Source organism: Xiphias gladius, chromosome 14, assembly GCF_016859285.1.
Source record: "Xiphias gladius isolate SHS-SW01 ecotype Sanya breed wild chromosome 14, ASM1685928v1, whole genome shotgun sequence".
Taxonomy (NCBI): domain Eukaryota; kingdom Metazoa; phylum Chordata; class Actinopteri; order Istiophoriformes; family Xiphiidae; genus Xiphias; species Xiphias gladius.
This window is the reverse complement of record NC_053413.1, coordinates 14,182,713-14,200,380: the sequence shown is the minus strand read 5'-3', so window position 1 is coordinate 14,200,380 and position 17,668 is coordinate 14,182,713. Positions and strand designations below refer to the sequence as shown.

General features: G+C 41.7%; 2 protein-coding genes across 3 annotated transcripts; one reads left to right on the top strand and one right to left on the bottom strand.

Annotated features, from left to right (window-relative positions):
* Window positions 1–642: 642 nt before the first annotated feature.
* On the bottom strand, window positions 643–10,122 carry ppm1la (protein phosphatase, Mg2+/Mn2+ dependent, 1La). Its single transcript, XM_040143906.1, has 4 exons — window positions 9,436–10,122; window positions 5,393–5,567; window positions 3,954–4,115; window positions 643–3,489 (listed from the first exon to the last, which is right to left on the bottom strand). Exons 1-4 carry the CDS (start codon window positions 9,832–9,834, stop codon window positions 3,134–3,136), a joined length of 1,092 nt encoding a protein of 363 aa, XP_039999840.1. The 5' UTR covers window positions 9,835–10,122; the 3' UTR covers window positions 643–3,133.
* otol1a (otolin 1a) lies at window positions 9,032–15,451 on the top strand. Of its 2 annotated transcripts, none has more exons than XM_040143898.1 (6): window positions 9,032–9,119; window positions 13,107–13,205; window positions 13,332–13,801; window positions 13,884–13,973; window positions 14,120–14,182; window positions 14,380–15,451. In XM_040143898.1, the coding sequence occupies exons 3-6, from the start codon at window positions 13,336–13,338 to the stop codon at window positions 15,264–15,266; spliced, it is 1,506 nt and encodes a 501-aa protein (XP_039999832.1). In that variant the 5' UTR covers window positions 9,032–9,119; window positions 13,107–13,205; window positions 13,332–13,335; the 3' UTR covers window positions 15,267–15,451. The 2 variants fall into 2 exon arrangements, with proteins under 2 accessions (XP_039999832.1, XP_039999831.1); XM_040143897.1 differs by lacking the exon at window positions 9,032–9,119 and adding an exon at window positions 10,656–10,783.
* The last annotated feature ends 2,217 nt before the right edge of the window (window positions 15,452–17,668 follow it).

The window sequence follows — 17,668 nt, the reverse complement described above, 5'->3', positions numbered from 1 at the left end:
CGTCACCTGTTTTCCGCCAACGTCATTCTGATCTCAACACCTTATTTTTATTTATTTATTTATTTATTTTTTATTGTTTACCGCTCAATGATTTACAACAAGTGGGTTCTTGAGACCGGTGGTTGGCGGAACAGCGGGTTCCAATTCCGGGAGAGGCGATAAAAAGCAAGAAGAGGAGGAGATCATTAGTCATTCCTTGCCACCATTCCTCCGCATCTATTCTTGCTCTGCCCTTGAGCAAGGCACTTCAGACTTAACTTAATTCCGAGGGGCTCGCCAATAGAGCCAGCGCCAGGTGTGAGTGTGTGTGAAACTGCACCCAAACTCGTGTGAGCAAAAGAGTATGGTGTAATGCGAATGAACAAGTAGTGATAATCAGTGAAACCAGATTGAGTAAAAATATTCTCATCTCTGAATCGAGTACACAAAATAGCCAAAGCTGACTGCTAAGAACCACTTTTCAGAATGACCTTGAAAATGAAGAGGTAGTGTGTTTTTTGCAGTGAATGAGCTGATGTGGTGAGCATGCTGCACAGTTACCAAAGGCCAGACTGACACACGAGGCCTTTGCAATAATAAAGACTAAAGGGGGGGTCCATTTCAAATGAAAGAGTTTGTTTAATTCTCATAATTTACATAAAGAAAGTCTGTACACTTTTTTTTTTTTTACATCGAGCATCAAATTAAAGTGTGAATCACGGACTGCCTCTCAAATTAAAGTGACGGGTCTCTGTTTTATTGTAAACTTCTGCTCAAGTACAGAAGGACAGAAAAAACAAACAAAAAAACAAAAACTGAATATACAGAATATAGTCATTTGGCAATCCGCCAGACACATCTGAAAACTCAACAATAAATAAGGCATTAGGTAAACTGTTAAATTAAAAAAAGGCTTCTTCCAACTGATGTCAAGGTCATGGTACACAGTGGTAAAGAAGTAGCTGAACTTAAAAACATTAGTAAATCAAGTATGGTTTACTGTAACTCTCCTTGACAGGCGGTAGCTGTCGATGAGACCGGTTGTATTGCTTCAGGAGCATATCATATTTCTAGCTACTAGCATTCTGCATACTGCTGTATAGTTCATGATGTGTCATCTTTTAGTCGGCTTTTTCTCATGGCAGCGGGGGGCGTGGAAGTCTTTCTGTACCTCCTGTTTTGTGTGCTTCCCAGGTCAAAGGCAGCCAACGGCATCCAGGGATACATACTCTGTGTACTTTGTTCATGAACATGGACACGCCAAAGCACATGCCCTGATACAGATGGTGTAAAATCACTCTGATGAAACAGTTTGTGTAAGCGTCATAAAATTGCGTTACCAAGAGGGGAAGATCAAGAATTAAATCAGGTTCTGCATACATTAAAACCCTCTTGTATTACTGAGGATATACAGTGTTTACATTGGCTGATATGTAGTAAGTATTCATCATTCCAAAAAATAAATATCTGAAAAGTGCATTTTTTTTTTTTTAGAACTCTGTGTGTGTTCATATGTGTGTGTTGCATGTTTAAGTGGCATTCCACCCAAAATGTCGAATTTAAGTACCACTCGTCTCCTGCAGACCTGAAAGGTTGCTCCGAAAATTTGCACTTTCAACCTTCAAAGTCAAGATTGGCTGTGCCAGTTTGGATGACAGTGACAAATAATTTCGATGATCACTCTTCAGAGTGGGTAAAAAAAAAGTTGATAACGTACACAGAAACGCCTCAGACCATTCTGTCGTAGCTCATTCATTGAGAAACACACTTACTGCTCATTCATTGGTCTAAATTCCGTACGCAGTTTACTGGTTGGCTTCCAGAGAATGGTTACATCCATACTTAAGACTGCCAACTATCCAAAAGCGTACAAAGAAACAGGAGTTATACTTTTAATTGGTTGCAGATGTTGTGCATATTTTGGCTAAAATATGGACAAACATACTGAGCATATGGAGGGATCACTACATTTTTCCAATTACAAATTCTATTTTCTTATTCCTTCTTTGAACGTTGAATAGTAATAATAATACTAATTATATTTTAAAATGGAAAACCAAAATCACTTTTAAGGCTGTTAAATGTAACTTTTTGTTATTCCAGTTACTTATGTTACTGTCTTTCTTATTTTATCTCACAATTCATTAGTCTCCTGATTCAACATTTAAAGTTTCCAGTTCATGACCGCCTTAACTCAAAGGTACCTTTAATTTTAAGACTTGTACGGGGTGTGACACCTCAAAATTAAATGAAATCTAAGCCACAGAGCAGTAGTAGAAGCTGTGATTGGTCAGACTCCAGCTGGCCAATCAGAGATGCTGCTGTTTAACTCCGTAGTTATGCTACGTTTTTCCACCGTGGTGACTACTGGCTTTTAGATTCCATTGTAACCAGCATGAATTGAGGCTGAAAGCAGCTGGAGGATGAAACTACAGTTGATTAACAGCTACCTCTGATGTCTACATGGGATGAGTGTTTGATACTCAAAAGTTAGATTTTGGGTGTAGCATCACTTCCAGTTAAATAAAGGGTATTGTTCCACTGGAATCTTTTTGATTTTGACTATTTTTTCCAGGTCTCCAAACTACACATTACATACTTTATGTGAGAGCATCGTGAAAATGCAGCAAGCAGGGGGGTCTTTGCAAACACATTTTCGGCAGCTTCCTGTAGGTGCACAGTAACTCTTGAGTAGGCACTAGTTGAAGCCTCCTCTGAAGAAGCCTCCAGTGGAGCTGTACCATTCATGTGCATGTACAGTAAACAGTAGTAAATCAATCACAGTCTAAAGTGTGCTGGTTAAGAGAAATCCCCTGTGTGGTGTCTGTCTGTCCTGCGTTTATGGGTCTCCACTGTCGGAGAACACCTGTATTTTAATGTATTCATCGTTAAGTTGGCAGATGGTTATTGGGTCTACATGGGTTTACATGCCCTTATCTCAATCAGAAATCTAGTAAACGAAACAAGACCTAATTTTCACAAGTGTTTGCATGTATGTGTCTGTATGTGTGTGTACACTTGTCAAAAGCACAGTTCTCAGTGTCTATACTTCATATTCTCTCAGCCCTCCTGCGATATTGTATTTGCCCGCTCCATCCAGAAGATGGGGAAAATCATAGAAAACATTGATCACAATGTGAGCTCTAGACATGACCTAATCCCCTGCCTTGCTGCTCCCCCCTGCTCCACTTTTGAACTTAACCACCATTACAGTAATGTTGTCGGGGCATCCACGGTAGAAGGACTGGAGGACGATGCTCTTGGCACCAAAGTGAGGCTCATCCAGACGCTCGCGGACGAACCGAACGGCCTCCTCGTTACTGAAGGCGTCCCACAGGCCATCAGAAGCCAGGATCATGAACTCTGGCTGCAGTTTGTCCAGGTCAAAGGTCATGATATCAGGGTCAGGGATGACTACGTTGAGGTTTTTCAGCGGGTAGTCCCCTAGAGAGCGGGACATTGCCAGGATTCCCTGCACTCTCCAGGAGCCATTAAAACTGATGAAACCTCCTGAAAGTGAAGGTAAAAATGGAAAAGTTATTAAATAATTAGAGTTTACGTACAGTCTGATGATCTGCTAATGAGGAAAAAATTGCTTGATGGCTACTGGTGGGTATACTGTACATCAATCCAAATCCTGGGCTACTCTGAGTCGGTTTTTGACCCACAAATTTATTTATATTTGTCTACCGATTGAGTGTGCGAAAAAAACAAGCTTTGCCTGAAGGAGCTGATGCTCTAAAACACCATTCAAACTACTTAATTGATTTGAGATAATGTAATAAATGCTAGCCTGAGAAAATCCTTTGATCACACAGCTTGTATTTGTAAGACTTTACTATATTTAACATGATGCCGTTCCTAAATGGACCAAAAGATGGCCACCGAGGACCCCAAATTCAATCACAGGGAAGTGCAGTGCAGGTACATACTGTATAGGCTTTATATTTGAGTGTTGTTGCTCTATTATGTACCTGCCCTCTTGATCCTCTTGCGTTCTTTGAGCTGATATGGTTTGTGATCGTGTGACAGCGCAACAGCGTTCCCGTCTTTGTCGCACAGCACGCCACGAGAGTCCCCAACGTTGGCCACTGTGAGTTCTCTGTCTGACAGCAGCGCTACTAGACACGTCGTTCCTGCCAGGGAGGTAGAAAGGGAAAGACAAAAATGAAAGGAAACAGCTGAGGATGCTGATAGATTTGAAAGTTCACTAAATGTCCCACAAATGTGTCACAATCCTGAATCAAATCTGGTTCTGTGTTTATTTTAAACAGATGGGAGTAAGGGAAGCTTGGGGTTTACTGCATTCTGACATTTTAGCAGCCTACGATGATTCACAAAACATTGCTCTCACATTAATGTCTGACACTTTTTATTTTTATTGACGTTCCACACTATAATAAAGTGTTGTGTGTATATATATATAAATAATAAATTGATTTATAAGGATTCGACTTACCAAATTCTCAGGGCTCAAAATATCAGTAAAGTAATCTATGATGACATACAGGAATGCTTGACCTTTAAAATGCGATCTACAGATTTTTGGAGGAAAAAGGCATTAAATCAATGGTGCAAACTGCAAATGATCACAAGACGGGACCACAGGCAGAGAGGCCATTTGAGTGTTTCCCTTAATAAAATGGTTAGATTGTGAGTGAGTAGAAGTGAGTATATCACAGTCTTCTCCTGTGTCTTCAATATGTTGAACTCACACAGTGGCAGACTGTCACCGAACAAATCAACAATAAAATCTGTTTCTTGACGTAGATGTATCAAATTCCGCCAAACGATCAGTCCGGACTGAAGCTCAAATTTTCAACTGTGCAAAGAGTATCAACTACATCCACATGCGGCAGGATAATGTTACAACCTAGCAGCCGCACTCTTCTCAGTAAGCATTTCAAAACTAACTGTACGAAAGGAGCCAATCAAAGAGGTAATGTCAGCTGGGAAGCATTGTGCCGAGCGGATATTATAAAGGAAACACCATGTCCTGTAAGAGGCAGGAGGCGTGAATGCCAAACAAACGAGCACCTGAAGGCATTATCTCAACATCACTGCTTTTACCAAGGTTAAGGAGATGTGGAACAGAATATTTCTGGCAAATGCTGAGTCTTAAAATTAAAATGCATCACTATACATGTAAAGGCACCAAAAGGACATGTCTGCTAACACTTGGCAATATATTTGTTTGTGTACGTCATTTGTGTGGGAGAAATTTTGAATTTTCATTTCCCGAAAAACCAACTTTCCCACAAATGTTTAAAGGCCGATTTTCCAACTCTTCCTATCCTCGTTCTGTTGGCTCACAAACTGACCCCACACACACACACACACACGCACACACACACACACACACACACACACACAGCATATCTTCACTTCCCACCCCTCTCCTCAACCTCCTGACCTGCTTCATCGTGGTTGGCAGAGAGCTTGTCCAGCATCTCGCGGTCCACAGCCAGGATGCGCTGCTCCAGGATGCTGGTGTAAGAGAGAGCGCTCTCTCTCTTCTCTCTCTCAAAGGCCTGCAGCTGCTGCTTCAGGGACTCTGGCAGGTGGGCCTTCACATAGTCAGCTGCAGCCTGGGAGAGGGGGGACGCATGGAGGATTAGACGGAGGGAGGACAGAGAATAAGTACAGGTGGGGCACAGAGCTGTCTTTGCCGTCAATGTCAAATGAGTTTATAAATTCAGAAATCTCAAGCTAGACTCTAGTTCATGTCAGTGATACCTCAGTAGACAGCTGCAGGAGGACTGACTGCTTGTATGTGGTCAGATTATTATGCCAGATTATCCCAGGGTTAAAAGCTGCACTGTAACATATTTTTTATATTAAACATGGATTAAATGACTATGTGTAAGATGAAAGGGCGATGAAGCCACGGAGAATTATCACCCCTCTCTGCAGCTCCCCTCAGCTCTATGGAAACTCGAGCGTCTTTGAGCTCTTTGTTTTGGTATTTCAGCCCTCAACAGCATTGTTTTCAGCCACAGCAGGTAGCTGTTTTGACTGACTAGCTGGTGAACTAAGTGGAGCATTTAATGAAAAGGACAGTAAATATAGGACTTGCATTCGCCATGTGGCCAGAAACACGATGTTCGTCATAGCAACTCTGTAAGGTGTGTATATGTATTTGTATAAATGTATATGTCAAAATGATGTGTTTAAAGCTTGCTGCTGCCCACAAGAGCCCAAACAACTCAAGAAATGCTGCTTGAAAGAAACAAAGTTATTTTTGGTGCTTTATTTTCTATTAAACGCAACGAGAAAAAAACTGTTCTTATTCATATAACTGGCTGCACAGTACTACACATATACATTTCATCACATTTTCCTCAGTTTGATTTGTTACCTGTGCTTGCCAGGTGATATGGTACGATACAACTCTAATTTAGCAGAGTGCTTTTTTCATTACATAAAGCAGGTGCTATGTGCTGAATTATTGAACAGCCTCCTCATCCTCCCACCCACTGTCTCTCCTCCTCCTCCTGCCCTTACTTAACTGCTTCTTCTCTCATTTTCTCTGCCAAGATTTCCATTATGCTAATGCTGTCGAATGAAATGTAAAATGGGAAAATTTTATACCATCTTAGTGCCCTGGTAGATACGGAGTACTTATTTCATATTCGCAGTTTCTATGGAAATTTGGGCAGATCAATCTACATGCTTCACTGTATCGCTGTAGTGATGTGATTTAGCAGTTCTACAGCACTAGTATATGCTTATGCGAATGTTCGAATTTTTACCCTTCAGTACTTTGTTTTTCAGTACTTCACTTTTCATGGATACGATCATGCATTTCAGTTTTAATTAATACCTGAAGCAAAGATAAACAACCAATATCTCCGAACGTTTTATTTATATGCAACTAAAACTGCCTGTCTTTCCATCAGGGAAGTAATCAAATCTCAGCAAATGAGATTTGAACTGACAACCACTATAACTCTACTCAAAATGTTTATCATGAAGTAAACAGAATTGGAAGTAAAATACAACAAGGGAACCTCAACATGAAATATTATGAAAGATTAAGACCTTTCTAATGATCACTAGAATAAAATCATGTCTTCCTACGGCCCCCACCCCCTGTCTCTCATTCCCTTATGCCGGACGAGCGTACTCATTCGATTATTTAATTGGGGAGAGAGGCACAACGTGAGCCGTGAGCAGGGAGAGAGCCTCAAGTATAAATTTTACATTTGCAGTAAACAGCTGAACATAACAGGATCTGTGCAGTTACAGACCTCACCAATGACTCAAATAATATTCAGTCTGAGGATTTAATGAGTGAATGTGATATATTGGGCCAACTTTATGAAAGGTCAATTAATCAGTATTCTGGATCTCTTGTTAAATTTGCTGCTTTTTAATCCTATTTGCCCCTCGAGTCAGCGTGTAAATATGAATCCAGTTTTATAAAGAAAAGTGTTGAAGCCTGTTTGAGTTGTAAACTACTGCCAGTTTCTGCTTCAACAGCAAATAGTGTAAGTAAATCAAGTTTAAAGAGGAGAAGCAGCTTGTGCTGACTTTTATAATTTCTAGGCCATAACTCACTGCTTGACTCGATAAAAGCTACGAAGAAAACAGAGACGTGTTTGAGAAATTTCCTGCATATTTCCAGAGCCAGAACACACTGCGCTGCCAGAGACAGCCTGTTTTATCTGCCCATATATTTGGCTTGAGAACATTGCTTCATTTAATATAGTCAATGTGTGTGTGTGTGTGTGTGTGTGTGTGTGTGTGTGTGTGTGTGTGTGTGTGTGTGTGTGTGTGTGTGTGTGTGCTTATAGTTGTGCCAAACTGAATGAAAATGGACTTGCAAATAAATGTTCCAGGATATTCACACATGCAGTAATATTTCCCGACAACATCATTAGCATTGAGACTCCCAGAAGGTAAACACAGCGTTCTAAAATAACCCTTAACATCAGACTCATCTCCAGTTCATTTACTATGCATTTACTGTTAGCGCTTAGTTTTTAGACTGGGAACTGTGTTTATGAGTGTGAATGTGTTTCCATAAATCAGGATGTGGTCTGTTTGATGATGCTAATGACCCTATAGTAGCTGAAGTCAAAGTCAAAGTGACCGATGCTTTTTGAGTCCAAAAATCCTACTTGACTGTGACTGCTGAAAGATAAAAGGATGATAATAAAGCATGAAAAAAAAATCTTTTGAATCCAGACAATGCACAGGGATACAAATTTGAAGACAGAAATCGGGGGGGAAAAAAAAGATGGCATAAGAGAGTGAAAAAGAGGGAGAAAGAGTGAGAGACATTGCGACAGATGGGAAGGATAAATATTTGTTTGTGGGGCAGGAATAGACAGAGCGGTACACTTTCTGCTGTCTGCTTGCTCTCTCCCTCCCTCCATCATTGAACATGACCCGACAGCAACTCTTGCAACTTAAAAAAAAAAAAGAAAAAGAAAATGTTCCCAGGGTATTTTTATCTGTGTAAAAACAGTAAGAAATCTGGATGCCTATCATGTCTGGCACTGGGGAAAATGATCTGGTCTGCCTTGATATTACACAGCAGGAGAACACCAACTGTGACACTCAATATCATTCATTTCATTTTCATTTATGGATGTTTATGGTGACAAGCAGCTCAAAGAGATATTACTCTTTAAGCTACAGACAAAACGGAGTTGTTGTATTCTGGAAGTTCATAAGTCTGCTTACCTATGCCATCAATCTTTTAGTTACATGTAACACTTTGTCCACAGAGCTTTCAAAGTGCTGTTTCATAAACATCATTTGACTCTCCTTAGGTTTGCACGTAAAAAAAAAAAGGTTAGTTAAATAAAAATAAGATGTCAAGCAGGAAGACTGGGCTCTAAATATGAAACCATTAACCAGTATCATTTGGTGAAATGTGTCCTGCACAGTAACCTCTGGGGGACAGCGGTGATGGTGTGACAGATGGCGTCCAGGACACGTGGTCTGAAAGCGGCCATGAGAAACCACTGACCCTTGACACACACACACACACACACACACACAAGCTCTCTGTGATGAATCCCAAGTCAACTCCCTGGCTGGCAGTGGGATGGAGGAGGTGTTCACACAAAAGAATACAAAGCTGGAGTGGGGAGGGGAACTGCTGTGTTTGAAAACGGGGTGGGCATGAAGTGAGTAACACAAGCCCCATTTCAAGTAATTGTGTTCCTATAGAAACCTGCATCTCTATGATTCGCAACAGAGAGTTTATTTTCATTGTCTTTACTGTCATATCAGTTCACGTTTTAATGTTTTCGAAGGGGCTCTTAATTCATTTCAGTAACACGAATGAATTCCTCACTCAGCTCCCTTTCTGTCCGTCGCTACCCGAGATGCTGTGAGTGATGCTGAGAACTCGTGCAGCTGCGGGTCTCTGGGTCTGACGAGTCTAAACAAATGCGGCGTGATATAATGTGGGGTCTGTGTAACCTCTCCCTCCCAGCCTACCTCTCCACCGTGGCCGTCAAATATCCCGAAAATGGACGGGTGACTCTTGTTGGCGATGTCGGTGAGCACCTCGAAGCGGTCCTCCATGTGATCTCTCCTCCCCTGTATGGAGTATACGGCTACGTTGTTGTTCTTGAACTCCCAGGTTTTGGAGAACTCCGCGTCCAGGACACTGAGGCCTCCCAGCCGGTCATTCTGCATCATCTCCGCCACTTTCCCCTTCACCATCTTCACGGCATCCCGGCTGGACTTGACGATGGTTTTCACCTCGTCCGTGTGGAAGAAATAGCTCCACAGCGCCAGGCTTATGCACAACAGAAACAATGTCTCCGGCCTGAGGAGAAAATAGCGCATGATCCGACCCAGAAGAGACAAGAGCGTCATTGTGTCTCCTATCATCACACGCACCCAAACTGTGGTCTGTCTCTCCCCCCTTTTGCACAATTCACTCCATCCGCTCAGCGGAGCTACGAAGAAATCGATTCGCTACCACGATGTCTGACAAGGGCTGAATCTCAACATCTAAAGTGCTCGCATTTACGCGCCGTGCGCGGCTGGCTGCCAGACACCGGGGCCGAGAAGCGCAGGACAGTAGCGGACAAGAAATCCTCATTGGCTCGGTACAATGTCTCGGTCCTACCCTCGGCTCTCTGAGCAGCTGCAAGAGGGTTCTCCGAGTTGAGCCGATCTCCCAGAGCCCATCGTAGGATGACGGATTTTTTTTTTTTTTTTTTTTTTTGGGTTAGACCCACCCCGGAGAGAGACGGGAGTCACCGGGGTGCGATAGTCGACGATGTGACTTGGAGGTGTCCTCCTTTTCCGCCGCTGACCCCGTTTCTTCTCTCGGATGTATGTCTCCTCTGTCCCCGCATCAACATATTTTTTCACACACACACACACACACACACACCTCCGTTCTTGAGCTGTGTCAAACCACCAACGTAGAGTCCGAATAAGATGGGAAGTCGACTGTGGTTGTGTTGATAAAGCAACACAAAAAGCAACCTCTATAGGCTATACGAGTGTACAATGACAGGTTGGGGTTTTTTTGTTTGTTTTTTTGTTTATGTTTTTGTTTTTTTTAAACGTGAGGGCTTTATTTTGAAAGCCCCGAGCCGGAGGTGGCGTATTGTGATAGTGGCCAACTTGACACTTCTCCTTCTCTAACTTTGGTCGGCGTTGACAAGAGTGCGCAGCTGCAAACCTCATGCGACGCACGAGCAAAACACTGGAGCCAATGGCGGTGGCTGCGGAATCAAATGGTGATGTCATCTAGTATAACATTACATGTGAGGCTCGTAATAAATCCAGACACATCTTTACTCCACAGATCAACTCTGTGTGACAGGTGAACACACTGCTGCACTACAGTCTGTACTAGTATATCATATTCTTATTGCGTCTACTGTGCACCTGCCATTTTGCACAGTTCTTATTGCACTGCGACCTTTCTTAAATTGCTCGTCGTATTTATGATCAATGCTGCTGTTTCTGGTGTATATAGTGTAAATCCTTAATTTTTATTTAATGCTTTTTTATGTATTGTATATTTTTATTCAATATTTTCTCTGCAGGTCTACAATTCTGCAGTTGTTTTTTTTTATTTATTTCAAATCTATTGTTTATCCTATCTATCAATCAATCTATCTATCTATTATTATTGAATATTTTATGGCCCCTCTGACTTTTTATGAACAACTGCATGTTAATCATTATAATAGAATAGAACAGAATCTGTACTTGAAGATACACACACACACACACACACATACACACACGCGCGCGCGTAGCAACAATCAGTCATTGCGCAAATTAAACGCTGCCCCCTTCTGGCTTTCTGGAGTAATACCCGTCTCTTAGTCCACATAAGCACATCATTTACAGTAAACTGACGTGTTTAATTAAGCTTTTTTATTCAGGAAGTTTCGTTGGGATCAAGATCTCATCTACAAGAGAGACCAGAGAACAAATGACATATTTACAGCATCAATTCAGTCACACAAAGCAGTCAACACACACACGTTAGTTACTGAAACACTCAAAATATTATTAAAAATATGAGCAGGTACAACTTTAAAGTCCCTCGGAAGAAGGAGTGTGTGTTTCAAAGTTCATTCCAGTAGTAAGATGCCTACTACCAAAAAAAACAGCTTTACCCAGGTCAGAGCAGGAACTGTGATCTGGTGTCATGGTTGTTCACTTTGAGTTCAACTAAGGACGTCAAATGCCTCGGCAAATTAGATAGCAAGTCCACAAAAACAAAAACACACGTATGATGACGCCCTCTGGGTGTGACTGATTGGTTCCCCTTTTTTGTATAACTCACAGAGGTGAGTGTGATGTCTGCCGCGATAAATCAAATGGCACTGTGGTAAATGGCATCCAGTGGTGTAAGGTACGGACAGAAGCATGAGCATACAGGTTATCTCCATAATCCAGTGTAGATAGTATAATGGACTTTATGATGTTTTTTCCTGTTTTGAAAGGTGAAGCAAGCTCTGTTCTATTATTAGAATTTGGATTTTTAATTTTGGAGGAAGGTGTTAAACATAAGTCTTGTAGGACAATCAGCCATCTAACTAAATTCCTAAGTACCTGCTGTATAATGCTGTACTGTACCTGTTAGGTTTTCATTTAGAGTACAGATAGGAATAGGAATGCCAAAGCACCATGTTCTTGTTTACATGCACACAACCGGTGGAAAATACCCAGTTGATCATTTCAGTTGTGAAATATTTTAACAATGACTGAATAGCATTCTTCTGTGACTACACTTGAATGATTTTAGTCTGTTCTTGTATTCTAAATGTTCCTTGTTTACAGCACAGCTTACAGAAAAAGTGTTTCTGATAAAGCAGCCTATTCACTCAGTTTGTTGGGATATATTCAGGATAGATCTTAAGCTAGGCAACTGCGGATGTCCATAGTGACTTTATCTGCCTTTTCTGCTGTGTTAGCCTTTATCCTCATTTGTGTTGTCCATCTATGATTTTCACACATATCACTTAGCTCCTCACCATATTTTGTGTGAAATCTTAGCAAAACCAGGAATCATTCAGAGTTAATGTCAGAGGTTGAAACTACATCCAAAACACATTCTAAGACATGTGAAGCTAGGTTCAGTGGGGCCAGGTTTCCATCAGGTTTACTGGGTTTACTGGGCTTTTTGGGTTTGTTAGATCAAGGGGGTGAATGGTTGGATCAATGTTGCCACACCAACTGTTTTGGGACATTGATCTCTCTCCCAGGGGGTATATGGTGATCCATTTTCTGCTTTGAGGTATTGCCAAATGGTGTGATCGCTGCAAGGTTCTGTCCTCGGTAATTCTCATATGTCATGTTATTCATTACCAACAATTTGTGTGTTTGTGTGTATAAACAGTACGTGTATGTAGACATGTTTTGTGAATGTGTTTCCGTGTTTGTAACTTTATATTTTCTCCTGTTTGTGTACAAGGCAAGCGTGTGTGAACACAACCTTAGCAGTGTATGCACTCTTGGGCCCTGGAATCATATCCCATATCACAAAGAATAAAGTCTTGCTTTGTGTACAACCTACTTTATTTCATATCCCTCAGGAGTCACGTAATCTGTTCTTGCCAGACTACCTACCTCCTAATAACCCTCTGTGTTTTCTGTCCCCTTGTTCTCTCATGGGCTTGATGGTGCAGGAGTTGAGGTACTGACGGCAATATAAGGACGGAGGCAAGCTGCATCAATCCATATTTGGAGGGGATGGAGTGAAAAGTCAACACCACCAACATCAGCAGGTAAGATGCACTTTTTGCTTTATTATACATCATAAACGCACTGTGTTGCAATAGAATATGCGTTTTCCAAAGTGCTGCACCTGTTATGTCTTAGTCTTCTAACTCCTAGTCCCTTTTTGTTCACAGATCAATGTGCCGAGCCCTCAGTATGCCATCCGTTCACCTTACTTCCCTCAACACTCTCCTTGTGGTCCTGATGGCCGCGCTGACTTCCAGTGCCAGAACCACGCATTTGCTCAAACCTCAGAGCACCAAGAAGCCCCCTCGAGGCGGAGGCGGGGGTGGAGGATTTGGAAGAACCACCACCACGACCGTGTCCCCTTCAAGCAGCCTGCACACAGATGAGACAACTGAGGTTCTGATGGACGGTTACTCCTTGACTCCAACAGACAGTACCACCTACTCCAGCGACACTTATCCCACTGATTTCCGCACAGATGCCATAGCACCCTGTGGAAACACCCATGGAAACTATACCTTCGACTACAATGAATGCTTCTTCAACTTCTGTGAGTGTTGTCCGCCAGAAAGTGGATCTGTAGGGCCCACGGGAGAGAGAGGGCCACCAGGACAGCCAGGACGGAGGGGCCCTCCAGGTAAGAAAGATTTTTATTTTCATGAAAATCACCTTTCAGACATCAAAAGTTGCCCTTCTTCATAGTCTCCTCTGTTTTCCAGGGTTGCCAGGAGAGAAAGGAGAAACAGGGCCTAGAGGACCTCCAGGACCAGCAGGACTACCTGGAGCCAACGGACTCAGTGGCGACATAGGTACAACAGGGTTTAAGTACAAGAGAGTTCTTGAATGTTGCTCACTTTCTCTCTTTCTATCTCTCTCTCCTTTTTTGCAAACACTTTAATGTACAACTACTTCGTGGATGTCATTTTCTAAGCTTTATTTATCAAAACTACCACAGGTGAAAAAGGTGATCAAGGATCTTTGGGTCTTCCTGGGATTCCTGGAAAATCAGGAGAAAAAGGTGTGTAGTTTTCAAAGAGCACTCCAGTAGACATTGTATACATATTACCAAATCTGTTTTAAGCATACTGAATCAGATTAGATTAGATTAATTTGTATAAATACATACTTTGAAAATGTACATTGCTATTTGAAAATTAAAAGCATTCTAATTAAAACATGTCTTCCTAGTTGATTTAACCTCTCCACATGCTATAGGTAATCCAGGCCCCAGAGGAGAGAAAGGTGAACATGGTCTGAAAGGGGACCCGGGAGAAAGAGGAGAGCCTGGCCTGAATGGAACTAAAGGCAGCACTGGGCGAGAGGGGCCGATGGGTCCCCCAGGGATATCTGGGACAAAGGGTCAGAAAGGTGAACAAAGATTTACAGCCGAGTGTTTACCTGGTGAGAAAGGAGAGAAAGGCGATGTGGGTGAAAGTGGGACCCCTGGTCTAAGAGGTGAGATGGGCCCCCCAGGAGTGAATGGAACTGACAGTGCAAAGGGAGAGAGAGGGGAGCCCGGGCCTCCAGGAGGGAAGGGGGATACTGGGGCGAGAGGGCCCCCAGGACCTCTGGGTGGGAGGGGTATGGCAGGGCTGAGGGGGGAGAGGGGGCCTAAAGGTGGGCGTGGGCCTCGGGGCCCAAAAGGTCCACCAGGTGAGAGTGTTGAGCAGGTTCGCTCTGCCTTCAGCGTGGGCTTGTTCCCCAGCAGGTCCTTCCCTCCGCCTGGCGTACCAGTGAAGTTTGATAAGGTGTTTTACAACAGGGAGGGTCACTGGGACCCAGCACTCAACAAGTTCAATGTCACCTACCCGGGGGTCTACTTATTCAGTTACCACATCACTGTGCGCAACAGGCCTGTCCGTGCTGCCCTGGTGGTTAATGGGATACGGAAGCTGCGGACTCGGGATTCTCTGTACGGCCAAGACATCGACCAGGCGTCCAACCTCGCACTGCTGCAGTTGAATGAGGGCGACCAGGTGTGGCTGGAGACACTGAGAGACTGGAATGGAATTTACTCCAGCAGTGAGGATGACAGCACTTTCTCCGGCTTCTTGCTTTACCGAGACTCAAAGACCAAACCATCCGCGGTAGAAAACCTGTGACTGCAACCTTTGACCTTGGATGAGCTTTAGTTTAAAATTCTCGTAGACTCTGCACAACCTTCAGCCTATTGCACCCCTCTGTCAAATGAATGTGATTCAGCTGAACACCGCTGCTTCAGTATCTGCTCACCGCTGTCGTGCTAATCAGACCAAATGCTTCGCTTGCCTTGCTGTATTTGGAGATGGATGAGGCTTGATTATTCTGCTGTATGCAACACTTCAGTTCTTCTTAACAATGCATTAAAAATGACTCTGCTTGAAATGAATGACCCTTGAGTTATTTACTTAGAAACAGAGCTAGAAGCTAATTTATAAGCCATTAGTCTCTGTGGCGAGAATAGATAAGCTCTGTGTTAGTGAGGCCAATACAAATTTAGAAATAATTGAAGTTAATGATATATAATTGCACTTGTTTCCCACTAGAGGGTGTAAGGTGCCCAAGTTTTGGACAGAGGCATTGGAGATATTGCTATATGCAGGCATCAGACTGAATATTGGTAATAAAAAGGTTGCAAAGAATAAGAAGCTGATGTTTCCATCATCAACCTTTTGAACAAATGGGATTTTCTGAGAGACAAAAGTTGCATAAAAATCCAAAAGCCAGACTCAACATGTTCTTGTACACTTACTGACTGCTGATAGCATTCACACAGCGGGATGGTAAAGGTATTTCTCATACATCACTTCTCACTCCTACGTTTCATTCGCCGCAGCTCCGTTTCTGTTGACTGAATACGGTCTGTAAGGCAACACAGTAAAGGAAACAGTGGCCACGAACAGGAGTGAAATCCTTGTTATTTTCCTAATTATCAGTAAAGATGGGAGGCAGTAGTGAAGGTGATTCAGGCCCAAAGCAGACTGAATTGGGTTAAAAAAAATCAACATATAAACATCACCCAGAAGCCCATACAAGTAAAAAATAATGCCTCATTGACATTAAATGCCGAGAATAACAGATTAGGTGCCTAAGCACCGAAGACGGAGGATAACCTTCTGCAGCAGAGAGAGATGAATGCACCATACATTATGCTTTGTTGTACCCACACTGTACAATTGATTTTTACAAATGTTATATCTCATTAGGTTCGAAACAGTCAAGACCTCTGGCCAGATTAAGAATAATAACTCCTTTTCCTCTACATAACAGCAATTCATCACGATGAACTGCTTTCACTTCGAGGTTATCCTGAGACATATTTATCATGTGATATATTTCTTAAGTATGGGGACTAGGGGAGACTGCATTACCTTATTTTAAAAGCGTTTTCATTGTGTGGTGTTATAATAATTACATTTTGGGATCAGGAACAATTCCTCTCTAAAAAACACAAAAGCATGTCTTTCTCTAACTTTGCCAGAAATCTTCAGCAATCGGAAAAGACGTTTTTCATCACTGAAAATCTGTATCTTATTTTACATATAAAGTGTTAACATTGTCGAGTTTCAGGCAAATTCCACTGATATGAATTCAGTAAATCAGTGACTACATCTTCATTGCTATTTGATTTCTACATTCATGACCATAATTTTTGTTGTGTTTTTGGTGTTGGTTTGTCAGTAGGTTAAGATATTGCGCAAAAAGGTTGTTACACTTCATTTAACCTTTATTATAACATTTTGTTATGATGTTGTGTATTTTAATTTGAAATCAGTTATGCTTCTATCACAATATCTCTTCAGCAATGTGGGAGGGCATGCCTTTACCCTCTTAAGTGTGGACTTTTATATCAAAAGGCTTTCAATTTAATAATATCTGCCAAATTATTCTGCAGGTCTATCGTACACATTGATTTAAAATTACAATAAAGCAATAAACGAGAATTTCATATTTATTTACCAATACAATATAGTAAAGACTTATTACAGTGTGTGCATGTCTCATTTATTTTTATAAAAGTTTGACTTGCAGTTTTTCATTCAATCTACAGAACATGTATATTTCTTCTGTTTTCCTCAGGCAGACACGTTGTTTAGAGTGTGCACTCAACCAAGATTGTAGCCGGTGGCACACAAAAAGACAAACAATTACTATAAATTGGAAAACTGTGACATAAAAAATGTTAGAGAATGAAACTTTTGATCAGGCCCAAATTAACATCATCAAAGACAGCCTGTATTTTCATTTGTGTTTTTTATGAAAGAATCATTAAAGAACTACATTTTTCTTTCATATCCAACATCTGGGCTCAAGTCAAAAGAATAGAAATAAACCATGATTGTAAATGTAATGAAATATAATGTTTGAATTTTACAGACAATTAAACATGCCATTTTGGAAAGAAATATACAGTGGTTTAATGTGATAACTTTTTGCACTGATTTTATCATTTTATATGACTTACAACAAGACCGGGAGGATTTTTTCATTTCGCTATTTCAAGCTAATGATGTCTCTTGATTGC

Coding starts and splice junctions, on each gene's coding strand:
- ppm1la (XM_040143906.1), bottom strand. CDS start 9,834: ATGATAGGAGACACAATGACGCTCTTGTCTCTTCTGGGTCGGATCATG. Junction 5,568..9,435: donor TTGACGGCCACGGTGGAGAG/GTAGGCTGGGAG, acceptor CCCCTCTCCCAG/GCTGCAGCTGACTATGTGAA. Junction 3,490..3,953: donor CAAGAGGATCAAGAGGGCAG/GTACATAATAGA, acceptor CTTCACTTTCAG/GAGGTTTCATCAGTTTTAAT.
- otol1a (XM_040143898.1), top strand. CDS start 13,336: ATGTGCCGAGCCCTCAGTATGCCATCCGTTCACCTTACTTCCCTCAAC. Junction 13,802..13,883: donor AGGACGGAGGGGCCCTCCAG/GTAAGAAAGATT, acceptor TCTGTTTTCCAG/GGTTGCCAGGAGAGAAAGGA. Junction 13,974..14,119: donor CGGACTCAGTGGCGACATAG/GTACAACAGGGT, acceptor AAACTACCACAG/GTGAAAAAGGTGATCAAGGA.